This window comes from Tamandua tetradactyla, chromosome 1 (assembly GCF_023851605.1).
Source record: "Tamandua tetradactyla isolate mTamTet1 chromosome 1, mTamTet1.pri, whole genome shotgun sequence".
NCBI lineage: Eukaryota > Metazoa > Chordata > Mammalia > Pilosa > Myrmecophagidae > Tamandua > Tamandua tetradactyla.
In genome coordinates, this window is record NC_135327.1 from 145,833,779 (window position 1) to 145,855,318 (window position 21,540).

A 21,540-nucleotide genomic window follows, 5' to 3' on the forward strand; every position below is an offset into this window, starting at 1 on the left:
ATGTAATCTGAAACATAAATTTACCTGCATCTATTAAGAAATAAGTTTCTTTAAAAAATTTAATCTGAGATGAGTGGGGAAAATAGATAGTAGGCTTACCAGCTGAGTGATGTATTTCCACACACCAGCCTGAAATTGTAACCATCCGATACAGAATTAGCTTCTCATGGACCTTTGGGTTGCACAAAATTTGTTAAACAAGCATAAAATCTGAAAATACCAAGAATATACTATGTTTCACCTAATTATAACTTCAAAATTTTTTAGTTTTGTTTCATTTTTCATTTTAAAAATGATGTTGCTGGATATATTTATATATATATCTTTTCCCTTCTCCAGTATTATTTCTTTAGGATCAATCTCCCAAAGTAGAATTACTTTATCAAAGGACACAAAACTTTTATAGCACTTGCTGTAATAGTCAAATTGTTGTTTTTCCCGTTTTTTATTTTTTTAATGTTTTTAAACTTTTTTTATTGTTAAATATGACATGTATACAAAGAAAAGAGAGAAAAAGCAGTGATTTTCAAAGTACACATCAACAATTAATTACAGATTCAGAGTTTGTTATGGGCTATCATGCACTATTTCAGATTAGCCAAATTGTTTTTTAGAGGCATCATATCACTGCCCCAGTTAAGTTTAACCCTCTATAACTGAGATTTTTATTTAAAATATTTTTGGGGGACTAATTTAACTGATGAACTATTGATATTGATTTATATTTCTTTGATTACTAGAAATTTAAACATTTTATTTTAATACATTTATGGTATTTCCTCATATTATTTATTCATTCATTTTTTTTTCCTATTTAAATTATGGGATAATTTACCAGTTGGGGGTCCATGTCAGAGTTTGGGGTAAATTAAATTTTTATCTAATCATATTTTTCTGCTTTTTGTTTTAGCTCCAGTAATAAACCGATTCACAAGGCGTGCCTCAGGTAAGCCATTGCGGATTTTGCTTATTAATGGTGACATTTAAAAAAATTGATAGTATCGGACATGAAGATATGAAGAGATTAATTGCTGTAGAGAAATAATTATTTGGCAGTTATTTTCCAAAAAACCAGTACCATCTATGTATATCATCAGGAACTAGATAAATAACTGAAGATGCCCTCTGACCTGTGGGTTGAGGCTGATGTACCTTTTTAAGTGGAGACACTTTTCCCCACTTCGTTTGTTCTTGCTGTAGATAGGATTATAATCAGCATGGTTATCTGATTTACTAGTCACAGTTTAGAGGCAGTGACTTAGAAGACAAGTATAGGGTGTGTTGAAAACAGTGATGAGTGAGAATTTGTAAGGAATAGGAAAACTGTAAAATACAGAAATAAGAACTTGTAATTATGAGGCCATTTAGAATTTGAGCAAATTGCTTTACATTTGTTAATACCCTGAGGTTATTACTGTCTCTAATATGCCACAGTATCTTAATGCATATTCACAGTGATAGGCCTTAGAAATAAACAATGCTTAAATTAGGTTCTGTATTCTCTGTGTACTCTTTAAATTAGTAGGAAGTGCGGTATACAATTAACAGCATTTCTATCCCAAATAGTTTAAATAAAATGAGTTTGGGCATTGAAATGTATAAAGTATTTAGAAAATTCATCTCTATGAAATCTTTCCTTCTCTGATGATAGAGGACAATTGAAAGTGTTTCTGTATTTGGTTTGAGAAAGTAACTCTTTCTTTTAAATATAGCTAGAATTTTCTTTTCATAAAGCCACCTAATGTCCACCTGTGCTATAATATTAAAGATGTTTTGAGGTTAATTTTTATTTATTTTTTTTTTTATTTATTTTTTTTTTTTAAAGGAAAGACAGAGAGAAGGAAGGAAGGATAGAAGGAAGAAAGGGAAACATCTTTTAAACATTTTCTTGTTTTATTGTATTCTGTTTCTCCGTTTTTGTTACATGGGCTGGGGCCGGGAATCGAACCGAGGTCCTCCGGCATAGCAGGCAAGCACTTTGCCCGCTGCGCCACCGCGGCCCGCCCAATTTTTATTTTTAACTTGTTGGCACTTACTAGCATTGTTTATTCTTCTTATGTGGTAGAACAAACTCTAAGGAAAAAGTCAGGAATTAGGAAAATGTGCTATATTGTAATAGTGTCTACTTTACAATTTCAAGGCATATTTATTTAAATGCTGAAAATGAAGTGTAATTGTAATACCTTTTGTGAAAAGGGAAATAATGTTTATGTCAATCAGGCATTAAAGCTTATCCAAAAGTAGAGCTGTCAACTGGGATCATATTCTAGTGTAGTGTGCTGTTTTTTATGAGCTGTGGTAGAAACAGGAAGGAAAGAAGAAAGAATCAGTATCTTGTCTTCATGGATATAAAATTCTTGCACAAGAAGCATAGTTAAAGAGTCTTAGAGGAAATAATCTGCCTTTCTCTCTCAAGCTGTAGAAATATGAAACTGCAGATTCCATTATTATTTGTTGTATAGTATCATTGATGGGGCAGAGGCTTCAGTATTTAAGTTAGTTTTAAAATGCTGTTATTTTAGCCCTAGCCCCATATCTGTGTCCAGTATATCTCAGTGATACTTGTCGAAAATGAGGAAATAGAGTGTTTCATTTATTCTAGAATACCAGGTAATAGGAAGTACGAAAATGTCAGTGGAAATAACAGGAAGCAATTTGATATAAAGAAAAATAAATAAGCCCATAGAAGTTCAGGTAGCAGTTAGCTTTAAAAGCAGTAAAAATTGCTATTTTAATAATATAATGTGCTGGAAACCGTTATGAGAATGAATCTTAATGTAGATTATTGGAAGGAAAGAGAACTAATGTATGATGTACCCTTGGTGGGTCAGGCACTAGGCTAAGCATTTTATATACATTTTCAGTCTTTCAGTCAAGAAAATTAAAATTACATTTACCATCTTATGTAAAAAGAACAGTGATATAGGAGAAAAATAGTGGAACCTATTTAATCATCTATATATGACTATAATTATTTTTAACTCTTACTTTAGTTTTTACAAAAGATTTTCTAAAACTTTTCTATCAAAAGAGAATATAGCAACAGTCTTAAGTTCTCCTGAAGAGGAAATTCTACAACTTCCTTTTGAACTCTAGTGGCTAAGAATAAAGTATAGTAGTAGAGATATACAACATTTTAGAAAAGTTGTATTTCCTGAAAGAAGAAAAGAAATGGTTGTTAACTCATTATAGAAAATCATATTTTGATAATTACAAATATTTAAGAGTGAACTTCTGGAAAGATGGCCAACTAGAGCAGTTTGAGATTAGCCCTGCTCCACGGAAAAGTTAGAGAAGGGACAGGAAGGCGATGGAGGCAACAATTCAAGAATGTGGCTGACCGGGGAAAGCCTTCTGCACCATATGTAGCAGCCCTGGTTGCAAAGGCCGAGGAACTGAGAGGCAGAAAGCTGGAGCCTGGCGTGGAGGCGCTGAGCGGTGGAGCCTGCGGGAGTGCACAGACGGGTACACAGGACTGGGAAGTAAGCCAGGCCGCTTTCCTTGGGCACGCTACCCTCACCAGTGCAGCCCTGTGACCAGTGATTCACCCCACACCCCATGCACCTGAACCCCCTCACCTGCTCCCATTCCCCATGCTTCAGGAGACCCCCCCCTACCCCACCAGCCCCCAGTGCACATACGTGCTCCACACCCACACTTCAAGTGTAGCCAACCCACCTCTCCTAGACCCCTCCCGAGCACTAACTCCCCCTCCCTGTTCCCCGTAGGCTGTTATGAGCACATACAGGTTGCAGGCACTGACCTCCATACCTAAGGTACCCCTACCCCCCACCCCACCCCTGCCATAGTGTCCCACAGCCTCATCCCAACCTCCCTGAGCTCTGTGTATGCATTTACGGCACACTCAGGCCCGTAATCATGTCATTCAGCTCTGTGAACCACATGTTACAGCAGTTCTAGAACCATGCATGCTCACAGCCCTCAGCCTCACCTCCCATCTATAAGAAAGTGCTGACCTGCGCAGCTGGGTCACATCTGTCTCCAATCCATGAAGGTGTAATGCTGGCCTGCTGTCACAGCTCTACGCATGCGCACAAAGTGCCTTAGATCAGCACACACCACCTTAGATCAGCACACACCAGGGATACGTCCCCCAGAACAATACACCCATACAGCTACATCCTCCCTGGCTGCTGCACCATTCACAAGCACCAGCATAACATGCCCTGAGCCCATACCTGCCCTGAAACAAATCACCATACTGAGTGCTCCACCCCATGCCCTGCTCCCTGCTGTACAACCTTCCCACAAACACAAGACCTTAGACTACTGAAAGAATTCAACTCCCAAAGTAAATCAATCAAGATATTTACATGCCACGAAGACAGCAGATTACTAAACATATCACAATACAGACAGATATAGCCCTGCCTAATGACCAAATTAAAACACCTGAGGAGTCACAGATGTTCAAACAAATAATCAAAGTAGTTCATACAATTCTACTTAAAAAAAATAAGCAGGATAGCAAATGACATAAAGGAGATCAAGAACACAATAGAAGAGCACAAAGAGGAATTTAAAAGAATAAATAGAAAGATAGCAGATATCACAGAGATTAAAGACTCTGTTGACCAAATTAAAAAAAAAAAATACTAGAGGTATACAACACCAAATTTGAAGAGACAGAAGAAAGAATAAGTGATAAAGAGGACAGGATAATTGACTTTGAAGACTCAAAACAACAAATGGCAAAAAAGATGGAAATAATTGAATGGGAACTCAGCGAAATGATAGACAAAGCAAAGTGCACAAATATAAGAATCATTGGTGTCCCAGAAGAGAAGAGAGAAGTAAAAGGCTAGGAGGAGTAGTTGAGGATATATTGGGGGAAAAATTCTCAACCCTCATAAAGGACATAAATATACAAGTCAAAGAAACCCAAAGAACTCCAAACAGAATAAATCCACATAGGCCTTCCCCAAGGCACATACTAATCAGTCTGTCAAATGTTGAAGAGAAGCAGAAAATCCTGAAAGTGGCAAGAGAAAATCTGCTACATACAGGGGAAATCAAATAAAACTGAGCTCAGACTACTCAACTGGCACCCTGGAAGTGAGAAGGCAGTGGTATGATATATTCAAGATCCTGAAAGTGAAAGACTTCCAGCCAAGAATTCTGTACCCAGCCAAATTGTCCTTTAAAATTGAGGGAAAGATTAGAGTTTTCACAGACAAAGAAGTCCTGGAAGAATTTGTCAACAAGAGACCAGCCCTACAAGAAATACTAAAAGGAGTTCTGCCAGCTGGAAAAAAAAGATAGGAGAGGGAGGTCTGGGTGAGGGCACAGAATTGAAGAGTACCACTAAGGGTAATTTAAATACTACAAACAGAAAGAGGGCAAAGAATATATAGATCTGACAAAATTAAAAAGATAAGATGGTGGAATCAAGAAATGCCTTTTAAGTAATAACTTTGCATGTTAACAGACTAAACTTATCAATTAAAAGATAGAGATTGGTGGAATGGATTAAGAAACATAATCCAACTATATGCTACTTACAAGAGGCTCATCTTAGACACGAGAAAACAAGTAGTATGAAAGTAAAAGGATGGAAAAAGATCTTCCATGCAAGTTGTAACCAAAAGAAAGCAGGAGTAGCTATAATAATATCGGACAAAATAGACTTTAAATGTGAAGACGTCATAAGAGACAAAGAAGGACACTATATACTAATTAAAGGGTCAATTCACCAAGAAGATATAACAATCATAAATGTTTATGCTCCCAATCAGGGAGCTCCAAAGTACATGAAACAGACCCTGGCAAAACTGGAAGGAGTAATAGATGTTTCAATAATAGTAGTAGGAGACTTCAGTACATCACTCTCCTCTATAGATAGAACAACTAGAGTATCAACAAGGAAATAGAGAAGTTAAACAACTTGATAAATGAATTAGACCTGACAGACATACATAGGTCATTGCACCTCAAAGCACAAGGTTATACATTCTTCTCTAGTGCTCATGGAACATTCTCCAGGATAGATCATATGCTAGGGCACAAAACAGATCTTTATAAATTTAAAAACACTGAAATTATTCAAAACACTTTCTCTGATCATAGTGGGATGAAGCTGGATCTCAATAACCACCAAAGAATGAGAACATTCACAAATATATGGAGATTAAATAACACACTCTTAAACAACCAATGGGTCAAAGAAGAGATTGCTAGAGAAGTGAGCAGCTATTTGGAGATGAATGAAAATGAGAATACAACTTATCAGAACTTATGGGATGTGGCAAAGGCTGTGCTGGGAGGTAAATTTATTGCCTTAAATGCCTATATTAAAAAACAAGAAAAAGTAAAAATCGAGGACTTAACAACACACCTGGAGGAATTTGAGAAAGAACAGCAAACTAACCCCAAAGCAAATGGGAGAGCGGAAATAAAAGATTACAGCAGAGATAAATGAATGGGAGAACAAAAGAAGAATAGAAGGAATCTATAAAACCAAAAGTTGGTTCTTTGAGAAAATCAATAAAATTGATGGGCCACTAGCAAGACTGACAAAGAAAAAAAGAGAGAGTATGCAAATAAACAAAATCAGAAATCAGAAGGGGTGTGCTACCATAGACCCTGAAGAAATAAAAGAAATCATAAGAGGATACTATGAACAGCTATGTGCCAACAAACTAGACAACTTAGATGAAATGGACAAATTCCTGGAGACACACACAAACAAGCTACACTGACTCAGGAAGAAATAGAAGTTGTCAACAAACCATCACAATTAAAGAGAGTCAATCAGTCATCAAAAATCTTCCTACAAAGAAAAGCCCAGGGCCCAATGGCTTCACAGGGGAATTTTATCAGACATTCCAGAAAGAACTAACACCAATCCTGCTTAAACTTTTCCAAAAAATTGAGGAAAAAGGAACTCTACCTAACTCATTTTATGAAGCTAATATCATTTTAATACCCAAACTGGATAAAGATACTATAGGAAAGAAAAACTACAGGCCAATCTCCCTAATGAACATAGATGCAAAAATTTGCAATAATAGATATTAGCAAATCAAAATCAACAACACATTAAAAGAATTATACACCATGACCAAGTGAGGTTTATACCAGGAATGCAAGGATGGTTCAACACAAGAAAATCAATGAATGTAATACAGCACATTAACAAATCAAAAGGGAAAAATTCACATGATCATCTCGATTGATGCTGAAAAGTGTTCGACAAAATTCAGCATCCTTTTCTGATAAAAACACTCCAAAAGATAGGAATCAAAGGTAACTACCTTGATATGATAAAGGGACTATATGAAAAAACGATAGCCAGCATCGTACTTAATGGAGAGAGACTGAAAGCCTTCCGCCTAAGATCAGGTACAAGACAAGGATGCCCACTGTCACCACTGTTATTCAACATTGTGCTAGAAGTTCTAGCTAGAGCAATCAGGAAGGACAAAGAAATAAAAGGCATCCAAATTGGAAAGAAAGAAGTAAAACTCTCATTATTTGCAGATGGTATGATACTATACTTGAAAGATCCTGAGAAATCTACAGCAAAATTACTTTGAGTTAATAAATTCAACAAGGTGGCGGGATATAAAATTAATGTGTAAAAATCCGTAATATTTCTATACACAAGCAATGAGCTGGCTGAGGAGTCAGTTAAAAAAAAATTCCGTTCAATATAGCAACTAAAAGAATCAAATACTTAGGAATGAACTTAACTTGGGACATAAAGGACTTGTACACAGAAAGGTACATAACATTTTTAAAAGTAATCAAAGAGTTAAGTAGGTGGAAAAACATTCCCTGCTCATGGGTAGACAGCACTACCACAGCAACAGCAGATAAATAATGGGGTGAGGAACAAGAGTCGAGAGGAGGTTTAGATCTACTGTTTGGTGAGGGTGTGTTTATTGGTTTTCTGTCTGTTGGGAACAACTAAATTATCTCAAATTGAGAATGTTGATGGACTGTGGACTTTGGGCCCTCTAAATGATGCCTGAAATTCTTATAAGAAAACTGGGGCCTATATTGTAAGCTTTTAGAGCAGACACATTAAGTCCCGAGTGGTGGTTATTATTTCTGGATTTTGAGAAACTGTTTAAACCCCTAGGGCTATTTATAAGATTCCACAAGGATTCCAGGCACTAGAATAACTTGCCAGAAACATACAACCTCCAGATGGGTCCCTGGTCCAGCTAAGTCCTGAAACCTAGCCCATCCTCTCCAGAACCTCAGATAGTTCTATCTCCCTTACCCCATATTGCTGACAGACCCTTCCAATATCAAAAATTTAGAATTGCCATAGCACAAACAGCCCCAATGAGAGATATGAAAGATCAAAGCAGTGGAATTATACATAGAAGATAGGATCTAACAAATGAATATGGATCCTGAATCATTAAATTGATATCTCTAAAAATTTCCAGTATTATAGAGCAGCTAGAAGTAAAACCCAAAAATTGTGAAATTGTAACCCATGTCAAAGTCTGAAATATGTTCTACAACTAACTGCTTGGAAATGTATACCTTTTTTGTATATATGTTATTGTTCAGAAAAAAAAAGAAGGAAAGAAAGTCGATTGTGATGATAAAAAAGTATTTAAGCCCTCTAGTCTCCTATATTCTGGAGCACCTAGAAGGAAAAAAATGAGAGGATTGTATGGTAACCCATGACAGACTCTGGAATCTATCCTGTAACCACTTTTTGAAGAGTGCTTTGAAAACTATTGCTTTTTTATTTCTTTGCTTTGTGTATATGTTAATACTATACAATAAAAAAAGCTTTAAAAAATTTAAGATATTTTTTCTGATGAAATTTTATTTCAGATATGCTTTTTCTTTTCAGAAGTAAAGTATACAACTTTAATTTTAATGTAATAACTATAATTTGGGGAAGAAAATAAGGCTTGTAAAATCAACCACAATTACCTAAATGAATTTGCTTCTTGTTCCTCTTTGTGGTCTTGCCACTTAGCACCATGTTTAGTGCTAAGTCCCCAATCACTGTTGGTTGGTTGAATGAAAACAGCAAAATTAATCTCAGTCATTAAGTATATTTCTAATCTTCTGACTCAGTTTCCTCAATCTTTATATTTTTGGGTTTTGATATTCATATTGCATCTATCAGAAATAAATATTCACACCTGAATCATTGCAAACATTTCCCCTTTTCCTGCTGTTTCTTTTGTTATGGTTCACGAAGGTGAGAGGCATGTTTATGTTAAGAAAGTAGTTTTAGTAAATAGGTTGCTTAGTATATTTTTTATACTTTTAATAACATTATTTGTGCTCAGCTCTCCTGCCTTCACATGCTTTCAGTGTCTGCTCAGAAGTTTGAGTTTTTATTTCTATAAGTAAAAGAAATCAAGTTTTACTTATTATGTTCAAACAGGATTCCTAGACTTATAAGAGTTTTAGAGGTTTTAGTATTTCATAAGCTTGATTCAGGAATGAAAGGCATATGGTAGATGATGATTAATGGAAATGATTGTAGAGAGGCATTGAAAGAATAGGGCCCTGCCTTACAGCATAGATTGGACAATTTCTACTAAAACATGATAAAAAAAAAAAAAGCACCAAATGTGCTCTGAAATTCAGATACACTGTATCTATGTTATCCTGCCCATACCACTACACCTGTTTTTAACCTATTTTTAAACAGCACTCCATATCGTATCTTAAAATGAATAAATAATTAAACTGATTAACTTTATACTGCTTTTGTTCTTCTTTAATACCTTTTGATTCTTAGCAATTAGTTTTTATCAGTATCTCCTTTTTAAATCCATAGAAACCATAACCAAATCTACTTTAGAGTTCCGTTAGAATTAACATTAAAAGCTTGTTAGGGCAAACTGTGGTATATACATATGATGGAATATTATGCAGCTGTAAGACAGAATAAAGTTATAAAGTATGTAACAACATGGATGAACCTTGAGGACATTATGCTGAGTGAGATTAGCCAAAAACAAAAGGACAAGTACTGTATGGTCTCACTGATATGAACTGACATTAGTGAATTAACTTGGAATATTTCGTTGGTAACAGAGACCATTAGGAGATAGAAATAGGGTAAGATATTGGGTAATTGGAGCTGAAGGGATACAGATTGAGCAACAGGACTGAATATAAAAACTCAGAAATGGACAGCACGATACTACCTAACTATGATACAATTATGTTAAAACACTGAATGAAGCTGCATGTGAGAATGATAGAGGGAGGAGGACTGGGGGCATAAATGAAATCAGAAAGAAAGATAGACGATAAAGATTGAGATGGTATAATCTAGGAATGCCTAGAGTGTATAATGATAGTGACTAAATGTACAAATTTTAAAAATGTTTTTGCATGAGGAAAAGCAAAGGAATGTCATTACTGCAGGGTGCTGAAAATAGATGGTAATTAATATTTTAAAATTTCTACTTATGTGTGAGACTAAAGCAAAAAATGTTTATTTGGTGCAAAATTTATATTTCGACTAGTGCATTTCCTAATATAACTTATGCAGATAGCTTGATTGAACACCATAAGTGTTTGGAATCTTGGGTAGGACATGAGATTTTGTTGGTTTGTCCAGAGTGATGCCCCGATGAATCCCAGAGTGATTTGATCAGTGAGTGGAAAAGTCTTTGCAAAATCCCCTTCGGGGAATGGTGAGAACAGGGAGAAATTCAACTTCCCCAAGTTGAATTCTTGACATTCTCACAAGCAGTGTGGACAACCAAAGCTTTAGGCTGAGCCCCCAGTCTTGGGGTTTTGGTCATATGAAACTTAACCCCACAAAGGATAGGTCAAGTCTACTTATAGGCCTGAGAGTCACCCCCAAGAGAGCCTCTTTTGTAGCTCAAATGTGGCCTCTCTCTCCAGCCAACACAACGAGTAAACTCACCACCCTCCCCCTGTCTACGTGGGACATGACTCCCAGGGGTGTGGACCTTCCTGGCAACGTGGGACAGGAATCCTAGAATGAGCTGAAATGCAGCCTCAAGGGATTGAGAAAAATCCCTAGAATGAGCTGAGACTCAGCATCAGGGGATTGAGAAAACCTTCTTGACCAAAAGGGGAAGAGTGAAATGAGGCAAAGTGTCAATGGCTGAGAGATTCCAAACAGAGTCAAGAGGTTATCCTGGAGGTTATTCTTACACATTAAGTAGATGTCACCTTGTTATTCAAGATGTAATGGAGAGACTTCCGGAGAAGATGGCGGCTTAGTAAGACGCGCGGGTCTTAGTTCCTCCTCCAGAAAAGCAACTAAAGAAACAGAAACAATACGAAACAGCTCCCAGAGTCACGACAGAGACCAAAAAGACAGCGTACCCCATTCTGGAACAGCTGAACGGGCAGGGAGAATCTGCTGCGGTGAGCTACCCGAGGGGCGCGCGTTTTCCCGGCCAGGGCGGCTGGCGACTGGGGTCCCCTCCACGCACGTGGCTCACTGGCCTGACTGGGAACGTTGGATAGCGGGGCCCTCCCGTCACGCTTGGCGTTTCGGGCCAGCTGGGCAATTAGGACCGGCACTCTCCCAAGCCGCGGCAGCCAGCGACCCCCACCTCCACGCGCGGTTTCCCGGGCCGACTGCGGTGCAGACAGACGAGCGCCACGAGCGCCACCTACTGGGCAGGAAAAGAAAAACAGAGCCCAGAGATTTTACAGAAAAAGCTTTCAACCAGCTGTGTAACACACCCAGGGAAATCTGATCAAATGCCCAGACACCAGCAGAAAATAATGGATGACGCTCGGAAAATTGAAGATATGGCCCAGTCAAAGGAACAAACCAATAGTTCAAATGAGATACAGGAGCTGAGACAACTAATGCTGAATATACGAACAGAAATGGAAATATTCTTCAAAAACCAAATCAATAAATTGAGGGAGGACATGAAGAAGACATGGGCTGAACAAAAAGAAGAAATAGAAAATCTGAAAAAACAAATCACAGAACTTATGGGAGTGAAGGACAAAGAAGAAAAAATGGAAAAAACAATGGATACCTACAATGGTAGATCTAAAGAGGCAGAAGCTACAATTAGTGAACTGGAGGATGGAACATCTGAATTCCAAAAAGAAACAGAAACTATAGGGAAAAGAATGGAAAAACTTGAGCAGGGGATCAGGGAACTGAATGACAATATGAAGCGCACAAATATACGTGTTGTGGGTGTCCCAGAAGGAGAAGAGAAGGGAAAAGGAGGAGAAAAACTAATGGAAGAAATTATCACTGAAAATTTCCCAACTCTTATGAAAGACCTAAATTTACAGATCCAAGAAGTGCAGCGCACCCCAAAGAAAATAGACCCAAATAGGTGTTCTCCAAGACACTTACTAGTTAGAATGTCAGAGGTCAAAGAGAAAGAGAGGATCTTGAAAGCAGCAAGAGAAAAACAATCTGTCACATACAAGGGAAACCCAATAAGACTATGTGTAGATTTCTCAGCAGAAACCATGGAAGCTAGAAGACAGTGGGATGATATATTTAAATTACTAAAAGAGAAAAACTGCCAACCAAGACTCCTATATCCAGCAAAATTGTCCTTCAAAAATGAAGGAGAAATTAAAACATTTATAGACAAAAAGTCACTGAGAGAATTTGTGACCAAGAGACCAGCTCTGCAAGAAATACTAAAGGGAGCACTAGAGTCAGATACGAAAAGACAGAAGAGAGAGGTATGGAGTAAAGTGTAGAAAGAAGGAAAATCAGATATGATATATATAATACAAAAGCCAAAATGGTAGAGGAAAATATTATCCAAACAGTAATAATACTAAAAGTTAATGAACTGAATTTCCCAATCAAAAGACATAGAATGGCAGAATGGATTACGACCCAGCAATACCACTGCTAAGTATCTACTCAAGGGACTTAAGGGCAAAGACACAGATGGACATTTGCACACCAGTGTTTATAGCAGCATTATCTACAATTGCAAAGAGATGGAAACAGCCAAAATGTTCATCAACAGACGAGTGGCTAAACAAACTGTGGCGTATACCTACGATGGAATATTATGCAGCTTTAAGACAGACTAAACTTATGAAGCATGTAATAACATGGATGGACCTAGAGAACATTATGCTGAGTGAGTCTAGCCCAAAACTAAAGGACAAATACTGTAAGGTCCCACTGATGTGAACCGACATTTGAGAATCAGCTTGGAATATATCATTGGTAACAGAGACCAGCAGGAGTTAGAAACAGGGTAAGATAATGGGTAATTGGAGCTGAAGGGATACAGACTGTGCAACAGGACTAGATACAAAAACTCAAAAATGGACAGCACAATAATACCTAAGTGTAATGTAACTAGGTTGGAACACTGAATGAAGCTGCACCTGAAATATGGTTTTTTGTTTGTTTGTGTGTTTGTATCTTTTGTTTTTGTTTTTTTTCTTTTTCCTTTATATATATATATATATATATTATTAGTATTATTATTTTAATTCTCTTCTCTATATTAACATTCTATATTTTTTTCTGCTGTTTTGCTAGTTCTTTTCCTAAATCGATGCAAATGTACTAAGAAATGATGATCATACATCTATGTGATGATACTAAGAATTACTGAGTGCATTTGTAGAATGGAATGATTTCTAAATGTTGTGTTAATTTCTTTTCTTTTTTTTGATTAATAAAAAAATTAAAAAAAAAAAAAAAAAAGATGTAATGGAGAGACTGGAAGGAACCGCCTGAAAATGTAGTGCTGTGTTCCAGTAGCCCTGTTTCTTGATGCTATTGTATAATGATATAGCTTTCACAGTGTGACTGTGTGATTGTTAAAACCTTGTGTCTGATGCTCCTTTTATCTACCTTATCAACAGATGAGTAGAACATACGGAATAAAAATAAATAATAGGAGGAACAAATGTTAAAATACATTTAGTTTGAAATGCTAGTGATCAATGAAAGCGAAGGGTAAGGGGTATGGTATGTATAAATTTTTTTTTTCTGTTTCTGTTTTATTTCTTTTTCTGTTGTCTTTTTATTTCTTTTTCTGAATTGATGCAAATGTTCTAAGAAATGATGAATACGCAACTATGTGATGATATTGTGAATTACTGATGATATATGTAGAACGGAATGATCATATGTTAATGTTTTTGTTCGTTTGTTGTTACATTTTTTTTAATTAATAAATAAATTTAAAAAAGGTTGTTAGGGGTTTTGTCTTTCGGGATATTCTTTTTGGTAGAAAAAAAGGAAATAGTGCTTATAAGTATTAATAAACTTTGGTTTTAGTAATAAAAAAGCTCAATAAATCTTTTTAAAATTTTAATCAATTTTTAAAATATGTATTATATATTCAATACCATGTAATCAGCCAAAGTGTACAGTCAGTGGTTCACAGTATCATTATATTAGCTGTACATTTATCATCACAATCAACTTTGTGTGTGTGTGAAACAGAACATATATACAAAAAATAATAGATTTCAAAGCATACCCAACAATTAATAGTAGAACAGATTTCAGAGTTTGGTGTGGTTACACTTCCTTAACCTTAGATTTTTACTCCTGTCTGTTCCAGGACACTGGAGACTAAAAGAAGTTATTGGTATAATGATTCAGCAGTCATACTCATTTGTTAAATCCTATCTTCTCTTTCATAACTCCTCCTTCTCTTTTGATCTTTTTCCCATTCTTTAGAGATTAGAATGAACTATGCCCATTCTAACTTTTCGTGCTGAAAGGGGCTGTCGATAATATGGGATAGGAGGATGGAACTAGTTGATGTTCAGGACTTATCTGGTCTAGGGACCCATTTGCAGGTTGTAGATTTCTGGGAAGTAATCCTAGTGCATGGAATCTTTGTAGAATCTCATGTAAAGTCCTAGGTGATCTATAGAGTTGGCAGGAATTGTTTTGGTTGGGGTTTGGCAAACTATGAAAGGTAGCAAGGTCTAACTGAAGCTTGCATAGGAGTAGCTTCCAGAATAGCCTCTCAACTCTATTTGAACTCTCTCAGCCATGATACCTTATTTGCTACACTTCTTTTCACCTTTTTGGTCAGGATGGCATTGTCGATCCCATGGTGCTAGGGCTAGTCTCATCCCTGGGAGTCATCTCCCACATTGCCAGGGAGACTTTCACCGCTGGATGTCCTGTCCCTGGTAGTGGGGAGGGTAGTGATTTCACTTACGGAATTGGGTTTAGAGAGAGAGGCCACATCTGAGCAAGAAAAGAGGTCCTCTGAAAGTAACTCTTAGGCATACCTATAGGTATACTAAGCTTCTCTGTGCATATATAAGCTTTACAAGAGCAAAACTCAAAATCAAGGGCTTATCCTATTGATTTGGGTGTCCATAATGTTTGGTGCAGTATCAGGACTTTCCCCAGTGGTAAAGTTTAATAGTTCCATATTATTTCACCCATCCCTCAAGGGACTTTGCCAATACTTTTTGATTATCTGCTTAATATACTCTGGGGTGTATCCAGGCACTACATTAAACTATACAGGATTACAGTCCTCATTCTTATTCTGGGCTCCCTAAGTTTAGGATGGTTAAATGATCTATCCAGACAGGTTGAGTTAGATTATGTCCTACAGAAAATTAAGATTCTGAACAAAATAAACTTTTCTTTATTTGGTCTAATAGAGTAGGTGAAGTTGTAAAATACAGGCAGTGTCTTCCTTACCCCTGTGTCCTGAATTACCTTATTCCAACCTGATCAGCTTCATTCTTATCTCTAAATACCAGATTATACAGATAAAGAACAGCCTTTCAAAATCCAGAAATGACAATTACCACTCTGGACTAAATGTGACTGCTCTAATAGTTTACAATCTAGGCCCCTGTTTTCTTATAAGTATTTTCTAAATGAGGTGATACAATATTTGCTCTTTTGTTTCTGGCTTCTTTTGCCTCCCCAGCAGTCCCACAGGTTCATTCACAACGTTGCATGCCTCATAATTTCATTCGTTTTGCATCTGTACAGTATTCTATCATATGTATACATCATTGTTCATCGTTCTCCTTCTCAGTAGTGTGTCCTTCAGTTCATTGGGCATCATGTATAATGTCCGAAGTCAACAGTCTTTCACCACTCTCAATTTTAGAAAATTTCTTTGTTCCCAAGGGAAAAATAACCAATAAACATACCCTCACCAAATAGAAAATCCCAAACTCCCGTTAACTCTGTCCCTTCCCCCGTTATTTACTCCTTGTATTACTGTGGTACTATTGATGTTTTCCTGGTAAACATAGCTCATAGCATGCAATAGCAATTTTCCCCCTATACCCTAAAATTATACACTCTTTGTACATGATTCATACCTTTGAAGTACTTCATGCAAGAACTTATTTATATTTGTAGCATTAATCGGTGGGACTCATGGATCTATAGAACCCCTTTCAATCATGTTCACCTTCAATGTGGCAATATTAGTTATAGACCCACTAATGTACCACCTTGACTTCTGTCTGTTCCCTTACATTTAAGTTCAACCTCATTAGTTAATCGTTCACCTGTATCTAGCTTCCATGTTTCTCTAAGTCCCGTATATTCTGTATTATAAGCCTCTGACTGTACCTTTACCATGGTCATAAAAGTGGAGTCATACATTATCTATCCTTTTGAGTCTGGCTTATTTCACTCAGCATTATGTCCTCAAGGTTCATCTACCTTGTCATGTGATTCAGGACATCATTTCGTCTTACTGCTGCATAATATCCTATCATATGTATATACCACATTTTGTTAATCCATTCATCTATTGATGGGCACTTGGATTGTTTCCATCTTTTGGCAGTTGTGAATAATGCTGCTGTGAACATCAGTGTCGCTGCTTTCAGCTCTTTGGTATATACCGAATAATGGTATTGCCATAGAGCAACTCAATATTTAGTTTTCTGAACCATGAGACTGTCTTCCATAGTGACTGTACCATTATATATTCCCACCAGTAGTGCATAAATGTCCCAATTTTTCCACATCCTCTCCAACATTTGTAGTTTCCTGTTTGCTTAATAGCAGCCATTCTTATAAATGTGAGGCGATATCTCATTATAGTCTTGATCTTATAACTAATGAAAATGAGCATCTCTTCATGTGCTTTTTAGATGTCTGTATTTGCTGTTCAGAAAAATGCCTGTTCATGTTTTTACCCCAGTTTATAATTGGGTTGTTTGTTCTTTTATTGTTGAGTTATATGATTTCCTTATATATATATAGGATATCAAACTTTTATCTGATCTGTGATTTCCAAATATTTTCTCCCATTGAGTTGTCTGCCTCTTCACCTTTTTGACAGTCTTTTGAGGTACAAAAGCATTTGATTTTGAGGAGTTCCCATTCATCCATTTTTTTCTTTTATTGCTTGTGCTTTAGGTGTGAAGTTTAGGAATCTACCTCCTATTGCTAGGTCTTGAAGATGTTTCCCTACATTTTATTCTAGGAGTTTTATGATACTAATTCTTATATTCATGTGTTTGAGCCACTTTGAATTAAGTTTTGTATAGGGTGTAAGGTAAGGGTCCTCTTTCATTCTTTTGGCTCTTGATATCCAGTTCTCCCAAGCCCGTTTATTGAAAAGACTATTTTGTTCCAGTTCACTGGATTTGGGGGCCTTGTCAAAGATCAGTTGACCATAGATTTGGTGGTCTATTTCTGCACTCTTGATTTGATTCCATTGGTCAATACCTCTCTCTTTGTGCCAGTACCATGCTGTTTGACCACTGTGGCTTTATAATAAACTTTGAAATCAGGAAGTGTTAATCTTTCCACTTTGTTCTTTTTTAGGATATTTTTAGCTATCCAGAGTCTCTTTCCCTTCCAGAAGAATTTGGTAACTAGCTTTTCCAAGTATCTAAGTTAAGTTGTTGGGAGTTTAATTGGTATTGCACTGACTCTGTAGATCAATTTGCATACAATTGACATCTTAACTACATTTAACCTTCCTATCCATGAGTAGGGAATGTCTTTCCACCTATTTAGTTCTTCTTTCATTGCTTTTAGCAATGTTGGGCTATTATCTGTATACAGGTTCTTTACTTCCCTAGTAAAGTTCATTCCTAGATACTTGATTCTTTTAGTTGCTATTTTGAATGGATTTTTTCTTGAATTGACTTCTCAGTTTGGTCATTGCTTCTATACAGAAACATTAATGATTTTTGCACATTAATTTTATATCCCACCACCTTGCTGAATTTATTAGCTCAAGCAACTTTGTTGTAGATTTCTCAGGACTTTCTAAATATAGTATCATGTCATCTGCAAATAATGAAGGTTTTACTTCTTCTTTCCAATTTGGATACCTTTTATTTCTTTTTCCTGCCTGATTGCTCTAGCTAGGACTTCTAGTATAATGTTGAATAACAGTGGTTACAGAGGGCATCTTTGCCTTGCTCCCAATCTTAGAGGTAAGGCTTTCAGCCTTTCACCATTGAGTATGGTGTTGGCTGTGGGTTTATCAGATATGCCCTTTATCATAATGAGGAAGTTACCTTTGATTTCTATCTTTTGAAGTGTTTTTATCAAAAAGGATGTTGAATTTTGTCATACTTTTTCAGCATCGAGATGATCATGTGATTTTTACCTTTCAATTTGTTAATGTGCTGTTACATTAATTGACTTTCTTGTATAGAACCACCCTTGAATTCCTAGTATAATCCCCACTTAGTTGTGTTGTGTAATTCTTTTAATGTATCATTGGATTTGATTTGGTAGTATTTTGTTGAGAATTTTTGCATCTATGTTCATTAGGGAGATTGGCTGGTAGTTTTCCTTTCTTATAGCATCTGTACCCAGTTTTGGTATTAGAGTGATGTTAGGTTAGCTTCATAGAATGAGTTAGGTAGTGTTTCTTTTTCCTCACTTTTTTGGAAATGTTTGAGCAGGATTAGTGTTACTTCTTTTGGAGGTGTTTGATAAAATTCCCCTTTGAGGCCTTCTGGCCCTGGACTTTTGTATGTAGGAAGATTTTGATGATCTCTTTACTTGTGATTGGTTTGTTGATACCTTCTGTTTCTCCTTGAGTCAGGATAGCTTGTTCATGTATTTTGAGGAATTTGTCCATTTCATCTAAGTTGTCTAGTTATTTGGCATAGAGTTGTTCATGGTATCCTATTAGGATTTTTTTTTTACTTCTTCAAGGTCCATGGTAATGACCCCCCTCTCGTTTCTGATTTTGTTTGTTTGTATCTTCTTTTTTTCTTTGTCAGCCTTGCTAGTGGTCCATTGATTTTACTGGTTTTCTCAGAGAACCAACTTTTGATTTTCTGATTCTTTCTGTTGTTCTTTTGTTCTCCCATTCATTTAACTCTGCTTTAATCTTTGTTATTTCTTTTCTTGTATTTTCTTTGCTGTTCTTTCTCTAGTTCCTCCAGGTGAGCAGTTAAGTCTTCTACTTTTGCTCATTTTTCTTTTTTAATACAGGTATGTAGGACAATAAATTTTCCCTCTCAGCACACCTTTGCCACATCCCATAAGTTCTCATGTGTTGTATTCTAATTTCATTCATCTCCAGATAGTTACCAGTTTCTCTAGCAATTTCTTCTTTGATCCACTGGTTAAGAATGCATTATTTAATCTCTGTATATTGTGAAAGTTCTCGTTATTTGGTAATTATTGATTTCCAGCTTCATTCCATTGTGATCAGAGAAAGAGCTCTGAATAATTTCAGTGTTTTTAAATTTATAAAGACCTGTTTTGTGCCTCAGCTTATGAGTTATCCTGGAGAATGTTCCATGAGCATCAAAGAATAATGTCTATCCTAGTCTTTTGGGGTGTGATGACCTATATATGTCTGTCATGTCTAATTCATTTATCACACTGTTTAAGTTCTCTGTTTCCATGTTGATCCTCTGGTTGTTCTATCTATAGAAGTGAGTGGTATATTGAAGTCTCCCAGTATTATTGTTGAAATGTCTATTGCTCCCTTCAGTTGTGTCAGTGTCTTTCTCATATAGTCTGGCAGTCCTTGATTGGGAGCATAAACATTTTATGATTATTATTTCTTCTTGGTGAGTTGTCCCTTACTAATATATAGTGTCTTTCTTTGTCTCTTATGATGTCTTTACTTGTAAAGGCTATTTTGTGTGATATTATTATTTCTGCTTTCTTTTGGTTACAGCTTGGGTGGAACATCTTTCTCCATCCTTTCACTTTCAATGTATTTGTATCTTTGTGTCTAAGATTAGTCTCTTATAAGCAGCACAACTGGATCATATTTCTTCCATTCTGCCAAACCGTATCTTTTATTTGGTACGTTTAGTCTGTTAACATTCAAAGTTATTAAATGTAAAGGCATTTCTTGAATCTACTATCTTATCCTTTGTATTTTATTTGTCAGATCTTTATCTTTTTATCCTTTAAGTTACCATTACTGATACTCTTCAGTTCTGTGCCCTCTTCCAGACCTCCCTTTCTGGTTTTTTTTTTTCAGTCAACAGAACTCCTTTTAGTATTTCTTGTAGAGCTGGTCTCTTGTTGACAGATTCTCTCAATATTTGTTTCTCTGTGTAAATTTTAATCTGCCCCTCAGTTTTTTTTTAATATAATATTTTCTTTTTTCAAAAATGTTTTTATTGGGAAATAACCACATACATGCAGTCAAAATATATAATCAGTGGCTCAAAATATCATCACATTGTTGTATATTCTTCACCATGATCATTTTTAAAACATTTGCATCATTCCAGAGAAAGAAATAAAAAAGAACTCATGCATCCCATCCATACCCCTCTCCCTTTCATTGATGCACAGTATTTCAGTCTACCGATTTTTACTCTTTGTTTTCCCCAATTATTTATTTTTATGCCTTTTTTTTTTACTTATGTATCCATACACAATCACATAGTCACATTGTGACTTTTTTACATTTGTACATTGTAAAAGCTGTATAGCTGTATGTTCTTCTTCAAGATTCAAGGCTACTGGAACACAGCTTGGCATTTTCAGGTACTTCCTTCTTGCTACCCCAAAACACCGTAAAGTAAAAAGAAGTATCTATATAATGCATAAAAATAACCTCCAGGATAACCTCTCGACTCTGGTTGAAATTTCTCAGACACTGAGATTTTGGTTTGTCTCATTTCTCTCTTCTCGCTTTTGGTGAAGAAGCCTTTCTCATTCCCATGATACTGGGTCCTGGCTCATCCCCAGGAGTCATGTCCCATGTTGCCAGGGAGATTTACACCCCTGGAAGTCGTGACCCATGTAACGGTGAAGGCAGTGAGTTCACCTGTCTAGTTGGCTTAGAGTGAGAAGCCATATCTGAACAATAAAAGAGGTTCTTGGAGGGTTACTCTTAGACATAATTATAAGTAGGCTTAGCTTCTCCTTTGTCAGAATAAGCTTCGTAAGGGCAAGCCCCAAGATTGAGGGTTTATCCTATTGAATTGGTTGTCCCCAGTGCTTGTGAGAATATCAGAAATTCCCCAGTTAGGGAAGTTGAATATTTTTTCCTTCCTCTCCAGTCCCCCAGGAGAACTTTACAAATACATTTTTATTCTTTACCCAGATTACTATGGATTGTATCACTAACTTATACAAACTAACAAGATCTTGCTCCTTACTCAAGATTCCATGTAATTATGGTGTTCAAG

At 36.3% G+C, this 21,540-nt stretch overlaps 1 protein-coding gene across 1 annotated transcript in view; it reads left to right on the forward strand.

The window, feature by feature from the left end:
• Positions 1 to 21,540, forward strand: part of PRKAR2B (protein kinase cAMP-dependent type II regulatory subunit beta) — a 117,948-nt gene that overhangs the window by 27,175 nt on the left and 69,233 nt on the right. The window contains exon 2 of the mRNA XM_077164235.1: positions 911 to 946. Coding sequence (XP_077020350.1) covers positions 911 to 946 — 36 coding nt within the window. The remainder of the gene's footprint in view (positions 1 to 910; positions 947 to 21,540) is intronic.